General features: G+C 39.5%; 1 protein-coding gene across 4 annotated transcripts in view; it reads right to left on the bottom strand.

The window, feature by feature from the left end:
- Nucleotides 1–5,403: 5,403 nt before the first annotated feature.
- LOC121963031 (interleukin-1 receptor accessory protein-like 1) overlaps nucleotides 5,404–26,928 on the bottom strand; it is a 335,394-nt gene continuing 313,869 nt past the window's right edge. For 3 of the 4 annotated variants that reach the window (XM_088074547.1, XM_088074546.1, XM_042513395.2), the window contains 3 exons: nucleotides 20,105–20,275; nucleotides 15,450–15,494; nucleotides 5,404–8,915 (listed from right to left, as the gene is read on the bottom strand). In XM_088074547.1, the coding sequence (XP_087930673.1) occupies nucleotides 8,188–8,915; nucleotides 15,450–15,494; nucleotides 20,105–20,275 (944 nt within the window). In that variant the 3' untranslated portion in view covers nucleotides 5,404–8,187. The remainder of the gene's footprint in view (nucleotides 8,916–15,449; nucleotides 15,495–20,104; nucleotides 20,276–26,928) is intronic. The other variant, XM_088074548.1, reaches the window with a different exon arrangement.

Here is a 26,928-nt window from a genome sequence, read left to right on the forward strand (position 1 = left end):
CTCTTCCGTGACCACTTCCGGTCTTTTTTTATTTATTTTTTTTTAACCCTTTAACATATTATTAAACAAGTGCACCATTAAGTATCGTATTACACTAAAGTGATACATCCAGAAATATTGAGGTGTATGCAGACATTAACAGATGTTTTATAATGATGGGATGCTTTACTTCTTTCAAAAACACGGGAAGAAGGCAATAAGTAACTCAAGAGGAAATTACCTAAAAATACGCAATAAATTAGTAAAAAGTTAAGAAAATAGCCTGAAAATTATTACATAAATAAATAAAATTTTAAATAATGAAAAAGAGACATGAAAACCCAGTGAAAAAAGGTGCTTAAAAATTATAATAATTCTGTAACATAATGTTAAATGTTAGGATAATTAGCGATAAATGTAGTTTTCCCCAGCTTTTTAAAAAAATAATCATGTCGACTTTCTAATTTGTGGAACATTTTCTTACTAAGTTGCTCAGTGATACCGCCAGAAATACTGAGGTGTATAAATAAGCATTATCGGGTAATTTAGCAGGATGGGATACCTTGCTGACAGCATTCAGCCCTTTGTGACCTGAGAAAGTTGACTCCATTTCTGTCAAAAACATGGGAAGGTGGAAATGAGCAACATAAGTAATCATCGAAAAATAAACAATAAAATACTTTAAAACGAAAAGGTCCAAGAAAATTACCCAAAAAGTAGTTTAAATTAAAAATAATAACAATCATAAATGACCCGGAAGAGGTGCTTCAAAATAAGAATAATTCTGAAACATAATTTATAATATTTTTGTTTTTTCTCTAGACATCTTCCCCAAACTTTTGTCAAAAATAGTTTTCTAACTCTACTAATTTCTTGCAATTTTTTACTATGTTGCTCATTGCCTTTTTCCCCATGTTTTTGAAAAAAAAAAAAAAAAAATAGCACCAATTTGCTCAGGATAGAAAGGTTTAAATATTTAGGCATCTGAAAGCAGCACAAAATAAATTATGTCACTCCTTGTTTAAAAAGCCCAAGCTGCCATTAAGTGCCTGGTACTTGTCAGGGGAGATACACATGACAGATTAAATCATGGAAGGAGTCAAAGCGAACCTGTAAAATATTGAATCACCATAAATGGAGCCAGGACTTATTCTAAGTCATGTGGTCTCTAACAGAATATAATTATTGTCCACATGATCCCAAATATACAGAGATGAGGTGTGTTCGACTTCAGCTGCTGTACAAAGTGTCATCTATCCATTTCAGCTGTGTTAATAATTTGATATGCAGTAACATAACATCTGTTATTCAGAGAATCTAAATGATAAAAAAAAAATCATAGCTCATTTGGGAACCATAAGAAGAGCTTTATAAGTAACAGCAGCAGTTTGTCTAATGGCAGTGCACTGCCTTAAAGGAAAAGGCGCAGACCTCCATTCATCACAATTATAGGTTGCAGATGGCAAAAAGATTTCAACTGGGGCAATTTAGAGAAGACATGTGTGATTTTTATTGTGACTGAATGATCTACCCATCACACCCCTTTCACCATAATGGCTCAAATTGGGTCTTTACCTCCCAGCATGCCTTGCGAGTGCTGAATCAGCCGAGGTGCAGGGTGAAGAGTGTCCAGCAGATGACAGCGTTTCACTTTGGATTTCCTGCGGTGGCAGCTTTTCTCTCTGCATCTTTTAATTGGAGGACAGGAACAGGCTGAAATTCAATGTAGAACCTTTTCTATTGTGATTATAATATTATCACACATTTTTCTAATTGGATTAATTAAAATATGGGAACAGCAGTGGAATATTCTTTGATAAACCAGCTGTGTCCACACTCAAATCAATATCCAAGCTCACCACACACAAGTCGATACATTGTAAAATGATAAATAATTAAGGATGCAAGAAGTAAGAGTGAATTGAAGTAACTGTTCAGTGATCCATGATTTGCATCTTACACACACACACACACACAGACACTGCATGCACAGGCAATTATGCCGTGCTGAACCATGGAGAGTTCAGAATGACTCCAAAACTGGGTTAACAGCTGCCTGCATCCACTCTCCAAATGCTCTCAGCCCACACACACACACACACAAACACACACACACTGCCTCCACCGCCACCACCACCGCCACCTATCCATACACAGACAATTGGCCTGGTTCTTCAAGTGGAAGACATGTCACACAGGGCACAGTGCACAGAGCTCCAAGTAACAAGGCCCTGTGGGACATGGAGAGGCATGGTATACCTGCCAGAGTGAGTAATACTCCTCACCAGTGAGTGAGTGAGAGTGTGTGTGTAGGCAGAGGAAGAAACAAAACATCTGTGCGTGTGTGCTCCTAGCCTGATCTGCTCTCACCGCAGTGACTGTCTCCACTTTTGTTCCGGGAGCTTATTATGCTGTGGCACTGTAATGAAGTGAAAATGATTTCATTTGGGGGGAAAAGTGTTGAAGCTTAGGAACTCCCCCTTTTTGCAGACTCACTCTCACACGCCATATGGCAGCATGTCGGCTCGGATGGAAACATCTGGTGGGTTTCTATGTTCACACAGATGATTAGAATGTAGCTTCATGTTACAGCTGTGGCAGAAAAACAAGTTGGGTATAGGGAACAACATAATTTCTGTGTATCTGCATACGGCATATGAGGACGTGACACAGCAGGAGGCAGCTGCTTCTATATGAGCCTGACTCATCTATGGCTACTTTTACCTGTGGGGAATCATTTTACTTTCTTTATATCACTGCTGCAATCTGGAGAGGTTCACTCAGCTGGGCCAGGAGAGAAGAAGATTAAATTAAAGTATCAATCTGTCAGACCTGCATCTCACTAAAGTTATTGGTCCACAGTGTGGGACATTGTCTTTGGCTTCATCAGTCAATACATCACCCTGATTACACGAGTGATTCTGCTTTCACGTAAGAGTTACTGACCTTATGGAGGAGTGCATCGACTGGGATTCACTAATTTGCTGCAATGTTTGACCCCATTTGCACGTGGTGCATTCAGTGGATCATAGGTGACACAGGCGACTGTCTAGAGCGCCACCCAGAGGGGCCCTACCCCTCATAATTTCTTTTTTTAAATAAAAAAAGGAACATAGGGGAAAATAATACAAAGCTTTGCATATACTGTATAAAATTGACTTGCATATTAAACTGGGCCTTAAATAACATGTGTGGCGACCTAACACGAAGCTATTAAAATAGTAATTATTGTTCTAAACCATATATTTATACATCACTTTTGTTTCTAAAGTGAAGTCAATTACTGGAAAAGTTACAAAACGTTCTGTTAGGTCTCACAAGAATGTCTGTATGGTCAAAATAATAATAAAGCTTATCGGCCAGAATGTTACAATAGTATGCATTTATTTTGCTCACTAATTTGCCTCGCAGTAAAGGAAAGGCGCCGTGCAGTGATTTAGCACTAACTGATATATTTGAACAAGTATTCATTGGTAACAGTCTGTTAGTGTTGTGTACTGTAAATTAAATGAGTGTTTTTTTTTTTTTGTTTGTTTTTTACCAAAAAGCCAATTCATCTTTGCTTATAATATCCTTAATTCATGTTTATGTGTATTTTCAGACATGGTTTCATTTTTTAAAAATTAAACTAAAATTAAAATAAATAAATAAATAAATAAATAAATAAATAAAATCAAATTAAAATTTAGATTAAATTTCCAATTAAATTAACAATAATTTGGCAGACCCCCTGCAGTAAGTCTGAGGACCCCCTAGGGGTCGTGGACCCCTGTTGAAAGCGCAGGTGCTTGAAGCCTGGGCGGTAGGGTAGAGTGGAGTGTATGTGGAGAGTATCACAGTAAAGAAAGTTAGAGGCAAAAAAGCATCCAGCGTGCTGTGCAAAAAAAAAAAAAAGAAGCAAAGAAAAAGAAGACACAAAGAAGACAAAATCTGCATATTTGCACACTGTATTCTTTTGTTTGCTATTATTATTGTTATTATTATTGCTAAGTTATGCATTTGTGTTGATTACCTATTAGCTCTATTTCTTGATAAACACAATGAAATACAAAGATGATAACACATTTTTTTGTTGATAACACATTATTATTATGTAGAAATGAGAGGAACTCTGGCCTGTACTCTACTGGACCGTGACGGTGGGCGACAGGAAGGACTTGTGTCCTTTTCAGCTGTCATGTTGCTACACTCTATTTTTGCTTGAAGGAATAGTTTGACGTCTTGGGAAATACAAAGTGTAAAACCAAGGTGTAAAAATGTCAAGTTGCGGTTCTACAGGGGATAACGTGACTATTTTTTGGCCATGCATAGTTTGTGAAGTTGCTGGGCAACTAGTTGCTGCATCTGGTCAAGGAATCAATAAACCAGAAGTTGATTTTACACTTTGTTCTTTGGATGGATCAATCAAATGAAGAATGAAGTGTTAACGTTTGAGCTTTAGACGTGCTGGAATAGGGAACGATGTTCTGTACGACAGAGTGTAATATTAGTGTTTCATAATTCTGCTGAAACCAACAGTTGACACCATTGCGCAACCAAAACATGAGCAACTTCTAATCATTCAAGAAGAGCATATTGAGGCTAATTAACACTGTCTGGCAGTATTTTAAGATTCTTCCCCATGTGCCTTTGCTTTCTGTTTTCTCTCCAGTGCTGTTGCTTTGATCGCAGCAAAATAAGTAAATGGCTACACTATGGGCAGAGCGCTCTGAGGCAGAGGGGAGAAAGAAAAAAGAGAAAGGGATTGTTTATCTGCCTTGAAGCACGCTGGAAGACTAAGGATCCTGTTTTCTTAGAGACATTAGATGTGACAGTTTTACTGAGCAAACTTGCCTGTAGTTTCCAATGGACTAAATCGTAGTGAAAAGACAGTAGACACACAAGTCTCGACATCTCCAGCAGGACTCCAGATACATGTTGACAGGTTGAAATGGTCAGCGCATATTAGGTATCGTTTATCGGTAAAAACCAATACTCTCTGAGTCTAAATTTGAATTAATAATTTGCATCTTTTACACTAAACAATATATCAGTTTCATGCTCTGGGAGTCAGTGTGTGCCAGCCGTTTGTCTGATTGCAGCCAAAGTGCACTGAGGTTAAACAACAATCAGAACATGGGTCTTTTTTTAAGTGTTTCTCAATGCATTGACTCTCCTGATTTAGTTTTATTCCAAAATGAGGCCGGGCTGATTCAGTCTCTGAGGGGAATAAGGAGACGTATTGATTGTTGTTTCAAGTTTTACGGAGACGGCAGAGTTATGGCGGTTGGGGCTGCATCGGCTCCCCGCCAGGAAAAAGGGATCCGGGCATCGTCAGCAATCTATGCCGCTGCTCCATAAACAAAGTGAGGCGGGTGGCGTTTTCTGCAAACAAACACAGCTCTCACACTCCCTCTCTCTCTCTTTCACACACACACGCACACACACAAGAGAAATCACATTACCATAAATGTGGTTTTATTAATAATAACAGTATCTCTTTTAATGAACATTGCAGATACATAATAGAAAATAAATCAGAAACAGGAGAGACGTTGTCTCAAGAGTCGTGAAAGTGCCTGGAATAATTCTGTGCTATATATTGTTATTCATCGTCATCTTTATCGTCAAAGCCACGTCGCCAGAAATGTTCAATTCATCATGAAACAAAAATGTGTTATCGGCCCCACTTGGAAAATGTTTGTATTCACACAGCTTCCCAAAGCAGGAGTGCAAAACTCCCGTCAAAATCTCATCGATTCTACGTGTTAACCTCCAGGAAGGATTTTGAGAGGCCTTGTGAATAATGACCATTGGCTTCATGAATATGGCTCGATTGTCTTCATCTTAATCACGTTATTGTCTTGATTATATTTACACAATGACATGTCACAGAGCACAACAAACTCCTCTGTTCAGAAATGGTGCTCTTGAACGCAATCCATATCTTACTTTTCATAGATTGAGGCGGATAAAAACAGGCCTGCTCAAACAAACTCGGTTGATTTAAAGATCTCGAATGTTCCTTAGCAAACATTTTCAAACTAAAAACAAAAATCAGGCCTGTTCTGAAATATTCTATAAAAATCAGAAAGCAATAACTAAAGACTGTGGGAAGATAAAGGTGGCATTTTTCATTTACTGTTTACGAGTTCATCACTTTGCATATTTTATGGCACTAAATGAAACATCTCCACGTGACGAGATGCTGCAGGTATTTTAGTTTGAGGTTAGTGTCTTGAAAAACAAAGAATATGGCACAGCTGCAGATGGAGTAAGTACACGGGATGCCGTCAAGAGTGATGCGAGAGTAGCTCGTTTTGTGGGATCTGATGAAATCGTACCGATTACGATGGAAGCTTCCCTCAGAGAAAAAAAAAACTGTGAATGAGAATGCTTCACTGTAGCTCGCTTTGGTCTAACTTGCTCTAAGTAGCATTTCTACAGATATACTCCAGGATTTAATTGCCATTTAAATACATTCTTGTCTCTCTTTCGCAGTAATTACATTTATTTTGGAATGGGTTCATTCTAAAAGGCTATTGAGGATGATTATTGGTCAGTAGGTCAAAAAAATAATTGATTACATCCTATAAAATGTTACTTTTTATTAATAACTAAAGATTATTACTTTATTATCAAGTCTGATTTAGGGTGTTTCCGATGTTTCCAGACTTGTTTTGGAATGAAACTCTTCATCATTGATGTATTCCGATGTCCCGTCACCACATAGCAGTCAGGGCCGACTCAGAGTGCTCACAACCAAGACGTGAAAGCCCTACTTTATTTATCAGAGAGCGTAACTCCACTGACAAATCATCTCTGCTGACAAGGGGAATGGCAAACAAATAACAGAGCTGTCATTTAAGAGAGAGTGAGTAACAGAGATACTTGTTTAGCCCTGGACAGCCTTGTTTGGTCCTTCACAGGAAACCAGGTGAGTAAATGCTTCAGGTGACAGCGGATGTCATGGCTTTCCTCTCCTCCGTGTGTACTGACATCATCGACAGCTCCGTCCTGCAATCAACAATGACTGCAACGCCTGTGAAATCAACAAACATAAAAAGCCTGCTGACCTGCAATCCGTGGTCTGAAATGTCAAAACTCTTCTTTTTAATGATGAAAACAAACTTTTTTTTTCTCTTGCAATATAAGACATTTAGTGAATGGCCTATCGATTTTCGTGAGCTGTGCAGTTCCACATAACAAAACATTGTTCGTTTTTATTACGTTTCCCCGATTCCTTCTATCAGAAACTTCATAGGTATAACCTCTCTAAGCAAATATCCCTCAGTTACAAAAATAGACTTTTCTTTTTTCATAAAATAATACACATAATTAATTTTTCAGTGATATAATCATCTGTTAAGGTAAATAGCAAGGCTGTTTTTTTTTTTTAAGTAATTGTTATCGTGAGAGAAACAGAGATGTGAAGCCTAGCACCATATTCTTCATATCTTCCTTCACAGATATGACTTTTCCCACAAGCATTCAATTTGTGAAACCCATCTCTTCCGCCTGCACTCTGGACTCCATATTTTGCATATTCTGGTTGAGTCCAGGTTCTCAACCCCTTACAGCAGCCGCCGGAGCTGAAACTCACGGAAAATCCAAACCAAATCATTGTCATCTCCCGAAGGCTGTGACTTTTACCCCCCCTTCTCGAAATAATCCCAAAGCTTTATAAACTACACCAGCCAACAAATTAAGATAAAGGTAAGAACGGTTTATCCAAAACATCTCACGGGCCGTTGCTTCACTTTTGTACAAACTGAAACAAAAGAAAGAGTCCCAACTGATGAGAAAACATAAGAAGAAAATCTCAAACACTGATGCTACAAAGAATTAGAAAAGGTATGTACAGGACCCTGTATTCCTTGACTCTCTGGGTAAATGATCATAGGTGTTGGCTTGTGTTACGTGAGTGTTTATACAGGCATACAAAAAAGTTCTCCTTGCTTCTTTTTTTTTGTTGTTCAGTTTCAATAAAAGCTCTTATTGGACCAAAACAAAAAATATCTGCCACCATCTCCACCCCCGATGTGTCCAGCGTGTCCTCCCTCCCCATCCCCCTGATGTTTCCTGGTGCAAATTCAACAGCAGCAAGTAGCTTAGTGCCATTCAGGTCCACCTGGCTCTGGTGCATTCAGGGTCCAAGCGCTAGAGGTCATCCTCCCTGTGACGGACACCATAAAGATCCAGAGTCTACCCCACCCGGCACCGTCTCTGTCACCAGATGACGCTGGATATACTGGTCTCTCTGGGCAGCAGTGGTAGCATGGCGTTGTTGCCGTGGGCCTCCTCCAGACTCTGCTGGCGCGGCGACTTGGACTGCGGCCGCTGTCCGTTGATGAGCGTCATGGGGATGTTGCAGTAGGTGTGCTGGTTTCCTAGCGTGGAGAGCGGTGGGAGTGTGCCGCCGGGCGGCAGGTCGTAGTCGTAGCTACGGTAATAGTGTTTCTGCCTCATCTGGGTGTGGCAAGAGTTGTGGAAGGTGGAGCGCAAGTCCGGGTGTGCCGTCGCCATGGCGGTGGAGGTGGCCGCCGCCATGGAGATGGCCGAGACGGTCTGAAGCTCACCAAAGGGGCCCTGCTCGCTGACGTCCAGCACCTGCTCATGGGAGATGCTCAGGGGCTCCATGCGCTTGAAGGGCATTTCATAGAGGAGCTGCTTCCAGAACTTGGAGTTGAGCTTGTTGCTGGACTGCCCGCGCCATTTGATGACCGTCAGCATTTTGATGGTGTGTTTGAGGGCCTCCACTTCCTGGTAGTTCATGATGCCACGCAGCTCGGCGCACTCAATCAGGATGACCTTGATCTCGCCGGTCACCAGCATGTTGCGCAGCCTCGTCTCCAGCTCAAAGATACTCCACCCCCTCCGCACCACGTAGCTGGGCGTCATGACAATGATGAGGCGCTTGCTCTGGTCCACGCAGCGTGCTACATCCTCGATGTAGGCTAAATACAGACACAGACAAAGATAGAGAGATGGATAACTTTATATACAAAGAAGTAGGGAAATTAAAAGCATAATCTCTGTCATGAGTTATTCTAATTCTCCTTGCTTGTATACTTTAGGATAACTTTAACTGTACATAAAAAAAGAGAAAAGCCCATTTTCAGTACTCATCAAGATATGTTGAACTGCCAGGAGGAACAAAATGTGGTGGACATTTAAAGTCAAAGTAGTACAGTGGTAGAAAAACAAAAAACTACAGATTTTAAACAATATATCTTTGGTTTTTAGCACAAAATCATCTAACGAATACCTGAGTTGCTAGACGTCAGTCAGTGAATATCATACTGACTTGCAGTGAGGCTATAAATTTTAAATCAGTTGCTGGCATTTTCAGTAATGACAGTTTTGCTCCAACAAAGCAATAATTCCACCCTTCGAGAAGGATCAGTGGTTGTGAAATTACAGTTACAACTCTTATCAGCAACCATACAACAGACTAAAAGATGCACAATGAAATCCACAACGATTTCCCTTTAAAGCTAATAATGAAAGAATAAAAGAAAGTACACAGAGCTCATAAGTGATGTAAATGCGATCTAAATGCAACTGCTTAGTGTGGTGGGAAATACTTCCCTCAGTGCTAGAGAAAGCTGTGTTGAGCATGGTGTCAGTGAATGCACCCTTGTCCTAACTAACTAACCATATCTAAATGTTAACCTTTATTTAAAGTCTTGATGAACGTGTAGTGAGGACGTTTCCCCCTGCCTTGGTGATCCTGACGATTGTATTTGGTTAATGCCCTGTGTGGTGGTAAGTAGGGTTATTGTTTCTTTAAAATCCATTTTTGTTGGATGATGCATGAGCCTGGCTAATTGCAGTTCTTTGTCTTCCAGGTTCACCAACACATACCACTGCTGTTTTGCCCCTTTGGTTTTGCCTTAGTTTAATGTTTAACTTGGTTTTGAATCTCTAATTTCCTTGATTATTTTGCCTTTTGTTATACTTTTAGTTTCCCTTAGTTCAGTCCTATTTTGCTCATTTGTTTGCAATTTGTGTCGAGTTAAATTGGAATTACTCTGTTTTGGCCCTTTAATGGTGGCCTTTGTGATTTATTGTTTCTGGGGTCTGTTGGTTGGTTTTATTTTGACATTTTTCCTGAGTTGTAGTGTAGTTTTGTATTTTAAGCCAACTGGGTTACATCTCAGTTCTTTCAATCCTTTTGTGAGTCCTGAGTGTCTTCTAGTGGTGAGGCGAGGCACCTGTGGTGAGGTCCCTTCACTTTTTGTGTGTGTAACTGCACAGGGACACAAAGGCTGCGCCATTTTTTTTTCCTGTGAGGATTGCTGTGTGACTGCTGTGTTGCACCAAGGTGAGTAGTGGTGGTGCTTAGTTTCTTTTGGGGTTACTTTCATTTGGACTGTTTTTATAATACTATTCTAAGAATTCATGTTTAGGCCTTTTTAAAAAAAAATAATAAATAAATAAATAATAATTTTTATTAAGACATAATTTGATACAGAGTTTTGAGATTCTTGTCTAATTTTTTTTCTTCTTTCCAGCAGATTCAGTCCCTGTCTGTATGATTACTTTGCTTATGTTGATTTTTGTGAATAAAAATAATTGGTTTTTTTTTTTTTTTTTTTTTTTTAAACAAGTCTCTGCCTCCTCAGTGACAAGCCTGTGTGCTTTCCCATCTCTTAAACAGTATAAGGTTCAAGTAGTAGTTCCAAATTTAGCCAATTTTAATTCACTTAAGAGTGATTTTTAAAGGAAGATTGAAGTTGTTTCATTTGAAAAATCTGCAGTTATATTAATTTACTCCACAGCTTAGATGCTGCAAAAGCTTTAAATCTTTTTTATCTTCATTTTGTACCAGTGTCCTCATGCTAAGTATTTGTTGACAAAAACAAGAGGATCACCTGGTTTCACTTTAAGATGACAATAAAAACACATCAGGAAGCTATGTTAACTTTCATTATCAACTTAAGACACAATCAGTGTGGGCTTAGAGTAAATAAGTTGCGTTCATGTCTCCAATGAGTAGCTCAGCTCCTTGCGTAATGATTGTGATTAAGTGTTTCCTCAGACCGATCACAGGTGTCAGCAGGAAGACAGCAGTGTGTGTGTGTGTGTGTGTGTGTGTGTGTGTGTGTGTGTATATATAAGCAAGTGTGTGCATCTAATGCCTGCTTTTAGCCTTTCTTGGCATGGACAAAGACATAGTGGCTCCTCAACAGCAACTCGATGGGATTAACTGGACTTCCCTTCCCAATCAAAGCTTACGACCCACTTTGTGTGTGTGTGTATGTGTATGTATGGAGAAGTGTTTTTTTTTTTTTTTTAAGTCAGTCGGTGGGTGAGTGAAATATCTTGCTGGTCTTTAAGCAAACAAATGCCACATCTCTCTGTCCTCTCCACATCTATCAAAATGAACTTCTCCTTTCATGTCACGCTCTGCCCGAGGCGTCATGATGAGAGAGACTTGATTAGAGTAAACTCCGACTTGAAGTCGGCCCTTTTTACTCCAACATGACAAGTCAATTGCTTTGCTGTTTGCTAATTGGCAGTAATTCGTCACAATGCTTCCCTACAGCAAAAACACTTCCCCATAAGGGTTCGAGCTCACTTAGTTTCAGGTTCAAGCAATCGGGCAAAAACAAGTTTTTCTTTTTATCTTATCATGAATAAACCAAATTGGAACAGATAAATGAATACTATATAATTAGCTAATGAGGCGTAGTTTCATTTTATGTTTTGAATTGATTAAACTGAAAGTAAATCTGCCCTCTTGGGGTGCTGTCTGGTAACACTTTATAGCTTTATAGATTAAATTCCTCCTTTCAGAGACCTCACAAGCTTTACAATCAAAGTGGTGCATGTGTAATAATTGATTCCTGTCTGCATAGAAATAAATTCAACACTAAATAACATGAGGCAGAAAATCACTGTTGCCCTGCTCTATATAGGTTCTATTAATTTGTAAAAAGGGAAAAGCCCATTTTCAGTACCCATCAAGATATGTTGAACTGCCAGGAAGAACAAAGTGTGATGGACATTTAAAGTCAAAGTAGTACAGTGGTAGAAAAACAAAAAAGTACAGATATTAGACTGCATATCTTTGGTATTCAGAAAAAATCATCTAACGAATACCTGAGCAGAGAAGGATCAGTGGTTATGAAATTACAGTTACGACTTCCATCAGCAACCATACAACAGACCAAACGATGCAGAATGAAATCCACAATGATTTCCCTTTAAAGCCTCACTCCAGTGTATATTGGCATTTTAACGCTGAATATCATTTAAAATAATTTCTGAGCAATAGCAATTAACCACACTGTCGAACAAATATTTTTGTGCTGAAATAAAAAAAGGAGGTTGTTGCTTAAATTGGAAGATGACTATAGTGGAAGCTTGCAGGTTTTACGTTATCCTCCAAGCTTGCAAAGGTTCAGTGTCTTGCCTCTTAGCATGTGAGCAGCCAAACCCGTAAACATTACCTAGAGCTAACCAGTCAACTTAAATTGGACACTGAGGACGCAACGGATACGAACCGTTTGTAGAGCAGATGTGCTATCGAATACATCTTTTAACAGCACATGTACAGTGTAGGGTTGTGTGAGTCACAGGCAAAACAAGACAGTGATCTTTTGAGATTGTGTGGGATTGTTTTCTTCCATCTTGGACCCAGCTCAGAGCTGTGAAACTGTTTCAGAGTTTGTGTAATATGGGTAGATTAACATCTGCAGACTACTGTAGGCTATGTAAGAGATAAAGTTATAAAGCAACCACTACCTGGTGCTGGCAAAATAAATGCCAACAGCATTATCAAGACCTCGAGGTAGAAACCCTGTTTGATAAAAAGAAGCTTATTCATAATAAGGGTATTTGAATAATCTCTTGTTTGGTGTTACAGAAACTAGCAAACCAACTAGTTGCCCATTTCAGTTACATGGTTAGGCTAAACAGTCATCATTCAGAAGAAACTAAATTTCCTTCTGATAAAGGCGGTGGAGAGAGAGCACTTATGATAGAGTGACCACTATGGTTATACATGCCAATATCCGTGCTATCGCTTTGACACATACACAAGAACGGCTGGTTGCCATGGTAAAAGATTAACACTGTCTTTTCTGTACACACAGTTCAAAGCATGTGATGTCTGGCTGGTGGACCATGTGTAGCTTAGATACCCAAAAAATAAATATATATATATATATTTTTGGGACAGACTTTTAGAAAAGATTTGATGCAATAAACCCATAAACTTTAAAAAAATAAATGGTAATAGCCACCATGACGTCACCCATTGGTTTACAGAGACATCCCAATTTGAAGCCTCTAGTTTGTGGCCATATCTGAATGGGAGGGTAGGGCTGGCGAGGATATGCATGTTAAAAATGCTGGCATGGTACATTTCTGCAAACCAGATTCGTTCCATTTAAACATTTCATCATATCAGTATTTCTGCCACGCTGCAGACCATTGTTCGCAACCAGCAAACCGAAAAATAAGTTGTTGCTGCATTATTCTTTGTTTTTCCACCTAAAGTGAGTTTTTTTACTGCAATATTATTGCATTCCCACAAAGGACTGTGCCACTAAAAGAGTCATGTTTTTTTTTATTTCTAAGCCAGACTTTGTTGCATTTCCTATGGGTATTGTACCATCAAAAGCATTTTTTTCTCCAGAGACATTGCTGCATTTCCACCAGGAACAGTACCACCAAAGGCGGTTGTTTTTTGCCGATACATTTCCACCAGGGATTGTGCCACCTAAAGCATTTTTTTAAAAAAAGAGACACTGTTGCACTGCCACTGGGGATTGTGCCACCAAAAGCAGTTGACAGACATCACAGCTGGGCATTGTGCCACCTAAGACGGTTGCTTTTGCCATCAAAAGTGTTTTTTCTTTCTTTTTTTTTTTACAGACAGGACAGTCTTTTGACCTCACTCACAAGAATCCCGCTCCTCTCAAAAGAATATTTTAGTTCATCTTTACAATCCTCATTTTATTAAGTCATGGCATCCTGAGCCTTTTGATCATTTTTTATTTGTAATAAAAGATTCTTTATTTTTTGAACATCCTTTGTGGAACTTGGATTTTTTAAAAATGTAGAGCGTCAAGACTACTTTGCACAGTCACCGTAGTGGTAAGAAGAAATATAAAGAAAGAAATAACCACTACGGCGGCTTTAAGGCACTTCCGCATCGGCTTCACTTTTCAGATCTGGAGGCTTCGTCTACTTCTTTTATACAGTAAACCCCACGCATTTAATTGTGTAAGCACAACAAAAAAAAAACAAAACAAAAAACAGTGCAACTAATCTGTAATTCCAACCCATTCTCATTCCGAACTCGTTAAATAGCGCAACTCCATCAGTGCTTCACTTACGAGTGTGACGCCAATAGCCACCTTCATGCAATGCGCACGGATGTGTTAGATGATAATGCTGTCGGATAGAACCGATGGCGTTATCATACGCTGGTGGACAGCTGGATGACAGTGAGCGCGTCCACATGCAACACGCACGGGCGGTGTTACTTGACAACGCGGTCTAACGAGACTGGTTGCCTGCACCTGAAATGCTGAAGGACAGCGTCAGGTAATAACACTGCCCATAATAATGTGATATAAGGAGTACATTTTACCTTGTGCCTCTTTTGCCTAATACTAACCATCCATGACTTTGGTGCCTAATCCCAACCATCATGACAGTTTGCACTGTTGTGCAAACACAGGGACCGTGCTGTTTAATCCTACCATAGGTGCATTTGTTGACATCATGGTAACGGTCTGCGTCATCCCACCATGATGTTATCCCTGCATGTGCATTTGTTGACATCATTGCAATGGCATCCTGGAGCGTAAACAGCTGACATACAAGGAAAATAATCGATAGGTTGACGCGGAAAGTCCTGACAGAACAGCACCATGTGATGAGTTCGGAATGAGAACGTGTTGCTAATTCAGGTATATGCGAGAAAAAACACTTTTTAGTTTTATGCAGGCTTTATAAGTTGTAACTCATGGCTTTATAAATAGTTGATATAAAATGTATTAATGCACTAGTAATAGCTATTACTGACTAGAGGATTAAGTTCATAACCCCTCAGAAAGCCATTAGTAACAACATATAAATCTTTCCAAGTACTTACAAGTACTTATTATAGTAAGATTAAGGATTAGGGCCATGCTAAAAATAAATGAATAAATAACTAAAATAATAAACTTGTTATTTTGACAAATAAAATTGTAATATTATTAAAAATTGTAATTATGAGATTAAACTCATAATTTTATGAGAAAGTAAGACCAGAAAGTTGGGTAATATGCTATAAAAAGGGACAAGGTATGAAAAAAAAGTTTTTTTCTCGTAATTTTATGCATTTATTCACCAAAATCGAATTATTTTTTCTTTAACACGGCCCTAATCCTCCGTTGTATTATAGAGCGTCACCAAAATGACCGTCTACATTACTGATTAAATGAGAAAATCTGCATCTGTGTGTGTTAAATCTGGGGAAAAAGTACCTCTAAGTAGTCTTGTGTCATCCTGGAAATGATCATTGGTGAAACCTAAACATAGATATTTACATTCAAAGTATGATCAAAAGATTTGCAGAAAAGCATAAAAAAGAAACAGTTTGTCAATGTGGGGACATGGCTCTGGCATAAACTGTATTTTTCCATTGGTGTTCCACTGGCGATTGCAAAACGGTAATCGCGCTGACCAGTTTATTCCAGTTTAATATGGGATATGGAGCATAAAAAAGCTGAGGAAAATACTCATTTTAGTGCAGCCAGGTTAAACTTTTGCTGCCATACATTAAAAAGCATTAACCGTACACTAAATTTATCAGAGTAGTGAGATGTTTAACATGTTAAAGATAATCGAGCATGACAGGTTACTTAGCAGCTCAGGAGAGGGATTGTTGACACATGTTGAAACCCCAAAAGGCCAAACTGTGTTTATCTATGGCCGTGGATTATGCTTTATTATAGGAACTAAATGTTTATAATTGACACAATAAGCCAGCGAGCTGTGCCACCGAGCTGGAATAGCGGCAGACGTGCTTTAGATTCCTCTCAATCCTTGCATTTTTATGCCATTTTTCCCATATTACAACAGTCCCCTCGCATCGAGCACATAATCACAGCAAGGGATTCAGTTTATAACCTTGGCACAATGCCACTGAAGAGGAACATAATTAGTAATGGCGGTATGTGCGGGAAGACAGGCAGATGCAAGTATTCAAATGAAGGTTAATAACATAATGATATTATCAAACTCATCTGTGTGATGAGTTCATCAAAGATAAGCACAGGGCATGGTGAGACGCTCCATTAGAAATATACTGTGGCAAAACATGCATTAATATCCATGCATAAAGAGCTTTCTGATTGTACGGCTGACATTGTTACACAGCAGCATGCAGAGGTACAGTCTGTATGGAGCTGGATCAGGACATGGACTGTAACAATAGGGTTGGCACTTTTCGCCAATTATGCTGTATATATAATACAGGCTATAATACCTCTCATAGGCTTTACATTGTGTAGACTGCGCACATAAATTCTTGAACTGGTAAGCCCAGACCTGCTTTTTACGAGTTTTTTTTTTTTTTTTTAAAGATTTTTTTTGAAGCATTGTGTATAATTTGTTATTATTCACTTACACTAAGAAAGCCTGAACAAGTCAGACTGTAGGAGGGACTGCGGGAACACTTGCTGAACATGTTATAAATTCAAGAGTAAGTTAAACTGAGTTCATATACGCCTGTGGTTGTATTTACAAAGTTCTATACTGAAAAATTCCCTCCAGTCAAAGTATAGTTTGTTAAGTATTATCTGCATAATGGGACTCTTCCAAGTCTCATAATCGGTACATTTTGTTATTTGTCATTTTAACTGATGCATTAAATGCAAGCAGCATTTTAAAGGAATACTTCACCAGCAAAATGAGCATTTGTTTATCACTTAGTCAATGCACGTTACATTGAATTAGTGAAGAAAACATAGTTTTTCTTGCATGCCTCAACGCTGAATGGAGAATCCAGAAAAGGAAAACTTTCTTCATGAATGACAAGTTATGGGGCCACGTTTAAAAACAGAAAAACTATCAAAACATCTGTCTACAAACTCTCACATTAACGGTGTAGTATAAACCAACTCTCATTTATCCAGCCATGTGCTCACTACTTCCCAAACACATGCATTTTTGCTTAAACGTTCTTATTTAAAACACCTCGATGCAAACACTATCAAGAATGGACAAGTTGCGTGCCTGGGCCTGTGTGTGCACAAAAAATAGAGCTGATACGCAGTACTATGACTATGGCTATGACTAGATAGTGGTCCACGTCCACTTTGGTGTAGGATAGGCATGCCAGAAAACAAAATGTTCTTAAGAAATATATGATTACACATGGCGAGAGATTAATATACAAATGGTCATTTTGCAGGTGAGGTATAACTTTAATGTCCCATCTACTAGAGGGGGAGTGCATGTTACTTACTCCATACATTTCTGGCTAATTTAATGCATTGCAATGTACCCTCTTTAATAAGATGATCAAATGTTTTGTATCAAAGATGTTCTTGGGAAAATGTAGTAGTAGACGTATAAAGTAGTAGTACCTCCAAATACTTAAGCAGAGTTGTTCAGTAAATGTACTTAGTCACCTTCCAGCACTGGTTAACTCATAGGCAAGTTACAATGAAGTTATTTTTAGTCAAGTATGATTTATCTATTAATCTATTAATATATACCGGCTAAAAACAGTATATTGTGATTATCACATAGTACTTCAACTATTACTATTAGTGTTATGAGCAACACGTTTCTCAGATTAATTGTTTCTTCCTCTGAAACTATATGATTACTTCCTTTTAGCTAGCCATAAAAGATCAGTTATGTTGTTTTATTGTTTTTGTGTTGGATTCATTAAACATTGTGACATGTAATCAGAGGCTCTTCAGCTCTGTTTCTTAATATACGGCCTCCCTGCACAGCATGCGTAGGGACGAACCATTAAAACAAAGCCAAACTACACTTCAGGGGTTCTTCAGAGGCACTGCTTAGAACACTGGGATACTTCAAAGACCGCCAAAGACTTTTATGATTACCTAAAGGTTCCTTAAATAGCCACAAGTCGAAGCATTGTTTAAGCAGTGGTTCCCAACCTTTATTTGTCAGATGTACCCCTGTCAGATGAACTCACTGACACCACCTGTCATGTGCCACGTGTGCGCAATTGAATTGGATGTTACTTTTAGTTGACTGTTTCAACTGTTTATCCACTACTTTAAGTGTTTTAACTGTTTTTTCATTACTGTTAGCCATCCCACATACCCTCTGACAACTGCGGAAGTACCAACACAGTGAAATAAGTTCCTGCACTCTGCTGTCTTGTCCCATGTCTTAACTTGAGGAGGACCATATAGCATGTGGTCCAAACATCATCGAGTCCATGCAGAATTAAAGAACTGGTAACAAGATAGCAGTGTGAGGGTACTTTTTCCCCTTTGTTTGTGCTTATTGTTTCCAAGCATTAGATAAAAAATGGTGGATCTGCAAGTGTCTCCAAACTGCAAAAGTACCCTCTCGCATGATAGTACCTCTGGTTGGGAATCACTGCTTATAGGACTTACAAGAGCACAAATTGTTTGTATACCTCCGATATCAAAATATACCATTTTGATGTCTGTGCTGCCATGTCATAACTGCATCACTGTCCCCTTTATAACATATTTAATATAATGTAATATTAATTAAAGCTACACTAAGTAAGCTTTAGAAATAAATAAATTTAAAAAAGCAAAACCTTTTGTCATATCTGAGTAAACGGTCACTAAACCCCAAAAGAGGAACAGGGGGTATATAATCTGTGAGTAAAACAATTATGTTGCACTGGGGCCTAATTGCATTTGCATAATTCCACCATGCCTGAACTTAAAGTGGAAAGCGATAAGTTTTCAACTTTTCAATTCTACCCCCACCTAGTGTCTCTAAGTGATACTATTGTTTATGCCACTGTCGCAAGGAGTGGCAGGATCGATTTTTAACCTAACACTGCTAACATTCATGGCATATATTAGAATAATTGCTCATATAATGTGACGTTCATGTCATATTCCCGGCAGTCACTGTTATGGTAACGCAACAAACAGATCAACCTATAAATCCATCCACTACTGCTGTGGACAGTGACAACTGCAAAATCACTCGTTCACTGCACAAATGACTCCTTTCCTGTAGATCCAGGTCCAAGGTCCAGAGCTCGCTGGACCTTGGAAACCAAACTGCACAGTTCTCTTAATGCTTTTTTTGCGTAATGGTTGATGCACCCCTTTTTGTGCTGTAGCCTAATAGCAAACCAATTTTAACGCAGTTTTCTTCATTGTTCTATTGCCATTACATTGTGAAATCAACATTAAATTCATAATTAAATGTTTTAACAAAAAGTTGTTTCTGAAGGTTTCTGAAGGTCAGAAAAGATGTTGATGATGATGTCTTTTTTTTTTGTAAACGTGAAAGCTTATCATCGTTCTTCCTCGGTTTACTTGTCCTTGCTGTGTACCCCACTGTTGGCAGCGGTGTGTGCACAAGCAGTGATTAACATACATTTGACTACTCCTGGCTCTGATTTGGTTGTTTTCGTCCAGACTCGGTGAATTCTTGCAAATGCCATTAGGAGCGCTAGGAGGAGCCAGACATGCCAGACATTTTCTGTATCGGGTACTACTGTAAGGATATAGTGAGGGTATCAGCAAATATGACAAAATTATTATTTTTTTAAAACAAAAGTTACCAACTGAACATTGAAGCTAATATCTTATTGCTAGCAAGCAGTTTGTACTTGATTAACTACTGAAAAAGATAAATAATGACAAAAATGATCACACCCTAGTTTCCTGTTCTTTTTCACACAAATTTTAACTGAAGAACCCCTAAATGCAACCTTAATATACTGATCCACTTCAGCTCAGCCAGCGGTTAGAAAAAGCTCATTTCATAATGATCACATTAAAAGAATGACGGTCTTCAGGTCTAGTTGCGCCACAACACAAAATGCATCACAGAAAACCACAAACAAGGCATATCACCACGGCACTGACAACACGAGCAACACCAAGCGACAACACATTCGACACAACTTGACATCGCCGTGAGAGAGAGAGCTTACTTCCTGTGGGGATCAAGTCCCTGTCTGGAATGAAGAGTTTATACCCATAATGCTTCTCCAGCACGTCGGGGAGGATCTCCAGGGCAAAGCGCTCCTCCTCACGGGTCTCCTGGCTCCACTGGTCCGGGTCCACTTTGGTGTAGGATAGGTAAGCGTCGTAGTCCTTGTTATCTGCAGGTAAACAGGGGGACAGATACGGAGATGGGTGAAATGTCACAGCTCCTGTTATCTACCAGCAGAGTCTTTAGCATTCTCGGATCTTTCAAACCAGACTCTTTAATTCAGTTTTATAATCCCTGTTATGAAGCAGGTGCAGAGAGAGAAAATAAAGCCGTGGTCTCAGCAAACTGAATAAAAGAAAGTCTGTTCCCTTGAATGCGTGCATCACTTCATGTATGGGCATTAAGAAGCTCCCAAAACCACTTTGCTCCAATTAAATGCGTATATGTTTTATGATTTGGACATCATCTTTCCTGCTTTGGTCAGCAGAGTTTATGCACTGTTATACCCCCGATGCTCACAATCTATTTTCATACTGGTGCACAGAGAGCTATTCATTCTGTGGGAGACTTCATTGAGACAGGACGCCTCCATTACACTGACCTCTGGGCACTTCTGCCCATCTGAGTGCTTTTCATTACAGCTTCGTCCCCGATGACGAATAATGTTACCTTGATAGCTACTTTGCCCACTGCAGGCAAAACAAATTAGACTCCAGCCTGAGCTAAATGCCCAACATTGCCTGCTAGGCCGACACATGGCGTGGCTCCATCACCCACATGAAAGCACTGATTGATGATGGATTTGAAAGGACCGAGCTGAGAGACGGAAAGTGAGAAGTGAGGGAAGCCTTTAATGTTTCTTCTCAAGCTGGAGCACTTCAGCACAATGAGTCAGGAGGGTGGACATGCTAGACATAGAAGTGAGACATCCTAGAGCTTCTGACTACAACAGGAAGGAGATAATAGCCTCTGGGTCCTGCAGGAACAAATCAGCTCCACTACTGTGCTCAAAGCTGACTGAGCAACCAAACCGCTTCATCCATAGGAGTGGTTTGGTCCTACACCTGGAGGCTCTTTTGGACATTGCATTACCACTGTATGGCCAAAAGAATGTGGACATTGGCCACATATTCATGTACTTTTGATCTTGGGCTGTTTTTTTTTTTATCATTTCGGAAACTGTTGTGATTGGTAGGTCTATTTATCTTTTAAAGTAAACTGTTGACAGAAATGTAAGATACTGAAATGTTAGTCATTAATAGTCAGTAGGTATGGGTAGTGGAGACAAAAATGGTACATTATAGCCATGCCGACGCATGTGCCCACAGCAGTGCTCGGACTTTATGCCACCTCTGCATAAGTCAGTAACCCACATGGGCCACCACATTGAAAAAAGTCTGGACACGCCACTGTCATGGTGTAAAAGCCCTTTGAGTGGATAGATGACTAGAAAAGTGCTATACAAGTGCAGCAGAGTGCTGAGATTTCTGACATCACCTCAGCTTATTTAGGAAAAAAGAAAAGAAAGATCAGAAAGAAAGAAACAAAAATATCAGATTCTCCGTGTGTTTTTTATTCACTAAAACTCTCTAGTTGGTGCCACAAAAGGCAGAAAAAAATTGGGACAGTCTGAGCTTCAATGTGAACACAGTCTTTGAGGTAAACTCATTAGAGACACATGCAGGCTTTGGATCTATGAGTCCTCATTATGACTCTGCTTCCTTTGCTTTATAGTGGCCACCTGCTGTGAAAGTGCCGTGCGGTGATGTTTAACCTGTCATGTCACCGGAGAAGAGGGGAGCTGAGGATGGGAAGGTCAGGTCGAGATGAGTAGGAGAGCAGCTGGGTTCAAGAGGAGGGATTTTGGGATCAATCCTCAGAACAGAATTCCTTTTTTTGGGTTTTAATATCGTCTTAATTTTATACTCCTGCCTCTCTCTGGGACATGAGACTGTCAACAAGATTCAGTCACTTCCCAGTGGGTAATCTCGCTATGTGGCAATCATACATGACACTATGTAATTAACTGAAGTCATTTTTATAACATGCGATTCATTTTACAACATCAGGGACATGTAAAAATAATTGAAATGTAACCTCATAATCACTTAGAATAACTAACTCTGAGGCTCTGAGATTCTGCTCCTCTGTGACATAAATCTCCCTCTGTTTTTCTCTGGTAGCATTTAAATGAAAGCTGTGTAGGCAGATCAGTGGAGCTGATTCACTCGTCTGTAGTGAGAAAAAGAGAGAAAGGAGAGAAGGAAGGTGAATCTCGAAGGCGGAATGACCCTGCTGTTGCACCTTGAGGAGTCATTCCTTACAGGAGACTGGCGAGGTGTATCCGAGGGTGCAGCACACCTCTGAAACGGCATCCAGCACTCCTCCGTCCCACATGCCGACTGCAGCGGGACTGACACTCGCTGCACTCGGAGGGGCGGGGTAATATATGCGTGTGCGCAGAGAGCCCACAGTTAGAAGGTGAACTCTTGAACTCACGGTGGAGAGCGCCAAGAGAATTGGAGGCGTAATCTCTAGGATATTTCTGGGCTCCATTACATTTAATGGAGAGTAGATTGGAACGTAACACACATACTTAACTCTGAAGCTGCAAAAAGCATACGACGTGGACTGCTAATGAGTAGCTGAACACTTTTAAATGTAGGGTTTTGTTTTCCATAACTAATAAACAGCCGCCTCAGGTTATATAAGGCTGTGACTGATGATTCTTTCCATTATCAGTTCATTATGTAGTCAAAAGAACATCACGGAAAAGTGAGAATATGTTTAAGGATTCCTCGTTTGCATTTGTGATAATTTCCAAGATATTTTTACCCTCTGGGAAACAAAGGTGCTAACAAAAACAGCAGTTCATCATAGCCAGGCTCTCTTTGACAGAGCTGGCTCGGCAAACCTACAGCCTCGGTCACAGATAACAGAAACCACAAAGGTGGTTATCAGCTGCTGTTTCTGTTAACTCATGCTTTCTGCTTCAGGCTCTGAGCATGTTCTCATAAAACGAGTCAAATGACGATTTAAGCGCACAACCCAGAAGACTTATGGTTCACAGTCATTTTTTTAGGAGGCAGAGATTGTGTGAAATCACTTCTACTACAGCCTTTACTGTTACTGCTGCAGTAGCATTCAGAGTCAAAACTCCAAATTAGACCCAAATACAAAATGGCAAGTGCCGGGTACATGTAAAAAAAAAGGAAGGAAAGGAAAAAAAAACATTTCGGCAGATCATGTGATATTGTATGGCATAAAATAAAATAAGGGTTAAGTTATTAACTATGACAGAACACATTTTAAATTCATTGATTAAGGGGATTCCAGATAAATCTAAATTCTAAATTTAAAAAATCTTTTAGCAGGGTTCTTTGGATAAAAAAACGTTGAAATGCTGTTCCTCGAAGGAAGTTGTTCTAGATTGAAGCTCAGCCTTCAAGAAAGAACCCTTTTGGAACCGTTCTACAAGACTGTAGACAGAAATGTATGCAATTTGAAACCAATCACAGGTAAAACAGAGACAGTATCTAGTTGGTACATTGTGTGTGTACTGTGTTTGAGATTCACTATGTATCAAATTGCCATGGTTTTGACAGTAAATTGACCTGCACTTGTGCAGTGCTTTTCTGGTCTTCCAACCGCTCAAAGCGTTTTTTACACCACATGTGATGATGAGAGACAATTTTTATCACAAGTAACTATTTTCACATACTCCTTGTGATATCTTCGTGGAACAGAGAAGGTCAGCTTAAACTAATTCCAGATATCTGCTATTTAACCAAGAGAGTCTTTTAGTTACTGCACAGCAGGTCACCTAAACATTCAAAAATGTGAAATTTGTTTACATTCAAAAAATCAACAAATGTGGAGATTGTCTCCAACAACGCATACATGATGAATGTTCTCTTTGGGTTGAATTTAGTTTTTTAGTTAGTTCGTTTTTTCTTTTTTAAATATGCTCTCGCAAATAGCACCAAATACTCATTCAACTTCTTCTTAAATCAGCATTAACAAATGTCTTGTTTTGTCTGATCAACAGTCAAAAATCCAAAGTTGTTGAATTTACTGTAAAAGGAGCTAATACCATTTCAAAAGCTGGAAGCACTGATTGTTTGGCATTTACACTTGATAAACATCCATAATGTCTTAAAGATTAATCAAGTGTCACGTAATTGTTTTTAACACTGGATATTTTCCCCATTTTGAAAGTCTATATGATGATCAATGTCTCACCCTCACAGAAGCTGTTTAGTGTAAACTCCATTTGTCTCATTTATTTTTCAGTCACTTGGGAAAAAACAAGACACCATTTGACCTTCTCGATACAAATGAGCTACTTTGTGATGTTTACCTCTGCATCTTATATGCAAATTAAACGGGATGCATTACAGTTGCTGTGCACGAGATGTGAAAACTATTAATGCTCGGTATCTCCAAACTACGCTGAACACAGACAGAGCCTCATAATTCCACGCCGTGCTGACAACACTGACATTTGTATTTATGGCAGAGTGTTGATGAGTTCCCACCTCCTTGACAAGCTTGCTCGGCTGTTGTCATCATGAAGCCTATTATTGATTCTACTGACACCCACACAATGTGACAACTGAGTGGTCTTTAACTAAATAGCGGCGCTGACAAATAGCTGACAGTCCGTCCTATTGTTACATAAAGCTCACAGTTTTACATCTGGCAGAAGAGGGAGGCAGGCGTTCAATTAGTTCCAAGAGTGGCCACAATGAAACACAAGCACTTTCTTGGCAGAGTGTGCAGATTTATGTTGGAAAAAAAATCTCTGCATCCAAGACACTGGCTTAAGGGCTGATGAAAACTATGTGTCTGCAACTATATGTTGCATGCAGCTACTTCTCCTTGTCAGCGCAGTGGTTACCATAGAGATGGGATCTCAGTTAACCACCTCCTGCCAAAGCTTAGAGACAGTTTTGTCTCCACTTAACAGGCAACCACTTCCAGTTCTGTTCTGGTTTAACGCTTTATCCTCCACTCTTCTCCTTCAGTAGACTGTCATTGGAACTCAGAGATGACTCGTGAGGTGCAGGTGCGAGTGCGCGCATGCCGGCAGTGAAGTGATCTAATCGACCGCGGCGTGGAGGAAAGTATCAGGGGTCTCCTGAGAGCTCCGGAGGCAGCGTGCTGTGTCTTATTGAACCTGATCCCCTTATACTGGAGAACAAATTGAAAATCTGTTTCTCTCTCCAAGCACTCACTCGGGTGGCACAATTAAAGGAGACAATTGCTGTTTGGCATTAAGTTCAAGGCCCGACATTTTTTTCTTCTTCCCTTTTTCAACACAACTGCCTCTGGGCCATCCATTAAGGCAAAGCTCCGCTTTCGGGGGCCGAAAGCCCAACACAGCCAGAGGTAATGACTTTCATTGAAATGTCTGATGTAGCAGCCATCACGGTTAAGCAGAGCTGGGAGTGTATGAGGAGAGGAGCAGAATACTTTTTTACCTTTTAACACTCATAACTCTCTGGCTGTCTCTCTTTCCGCTACGTACGGTCCCTCAGCCTCTCCGAACTAATCTCATTCCCCCTGAATTCATTGCAGCGCTGGTACGTGAGAGACTCATTACAGGGGAATCAAATTAAAACTTGCTCCTTGTCTCAGTTTGATGCATTCTCAAGCCAAGACTCATCCACCAGGCCCAATCAGGGTTTTTTTCTTTTACTATTGCTGATGGGCCCTCAGAGTTAATGTTTTTGTCTGGCACAGGGACTGTGTTTTGATTTGCTTTATAGCGAATGTTCAGCAGATTATATTGTATATTGTATATTATATATATTGTCCTATCACACTTGCACTTGCTCGTGCAGTTCTGCAGACAAATGCATACATGTGCAGTATCGCAACCCAATCCCTCTTACAGGGTGTCTACAGGTATCAGTCACTTAAAGGTCCCATGCGAGGCCAGTTTTCAAGTTCATACATGTACATGACTTCCAGGCACTGTCATCTCTCGGTCAAACTCAACTTGTCTACTTTAGTAGATTGATGGATAATTTATTGATCCTTACGGATATCGATTTATACGGCAGCTATATCCACAATCAAACACAACGACATCTAAACACAGAACATACACATCTACACCTAACATGATCAAGCAATAAAAACTATACGTGATGTATAAAGATAAAAGTGCAATGTTGCTTCTCTCACATTATAAAAAGTATATACATATATGAACATATAAAGTATTTACAATAGCATCCCTCAAAGTATAAAATATAAAATTTAAAAGTACCTCTATAAATAGATATACAAGTTGAGTAAAACCTAATTTTCCTTTATCAACAACTTAACATAATGTGCTCCAAGCCACGAAATTTAAGAGATTACAGGGATCAACACCCTCCTCCCTCCTCTTTCTCTCACTAGTTCCTGTAGCAAGATTCTCGCAATAATTAAAAACTGGCAGCTTGTTTAGATGCAATAAGCAGAGCTGAGGAAATTGTAAATAGGAAAATCTGTTTCCGTTTGTCTTCTCCCTATTCACTCCCAACACTACTGTGGTGTGACAAAACAGGGTTACTCGAGATTTGTGTGTCCTCTGCAAATGGCTGGTATTGACAACATTGTGGACAGTAACTGTGCTGAGAGTGGCCTTTAAATTTGTATGACTTGTGCGGATGTTGTAATTGGAAGTAAATCTCTAGTATAATGGATTTCCTCCAGTATGACTGTCGTAATTGCTACTTGATTCAAAGCACGAAACACCAAAAAGACAAGATATATAACAGTCAACAACATAACAGTGATACCTTACAGCAAATACTGGACAACACACTG

This window comes from Plectropomus leopardus, chromosome 24, assembly GCF_026936395.1.
Source record: "Plectropomus leopardus strain MGB_pleo_1.0 chromosome 24, ASM2693639v1, whole genome shotgun sequence".
NCBI lineage: Eukaryota > Metazoa > Chordata > Actinopteri > Perciformes > Serranidae > Plectropomus > Plectropomus leopardus.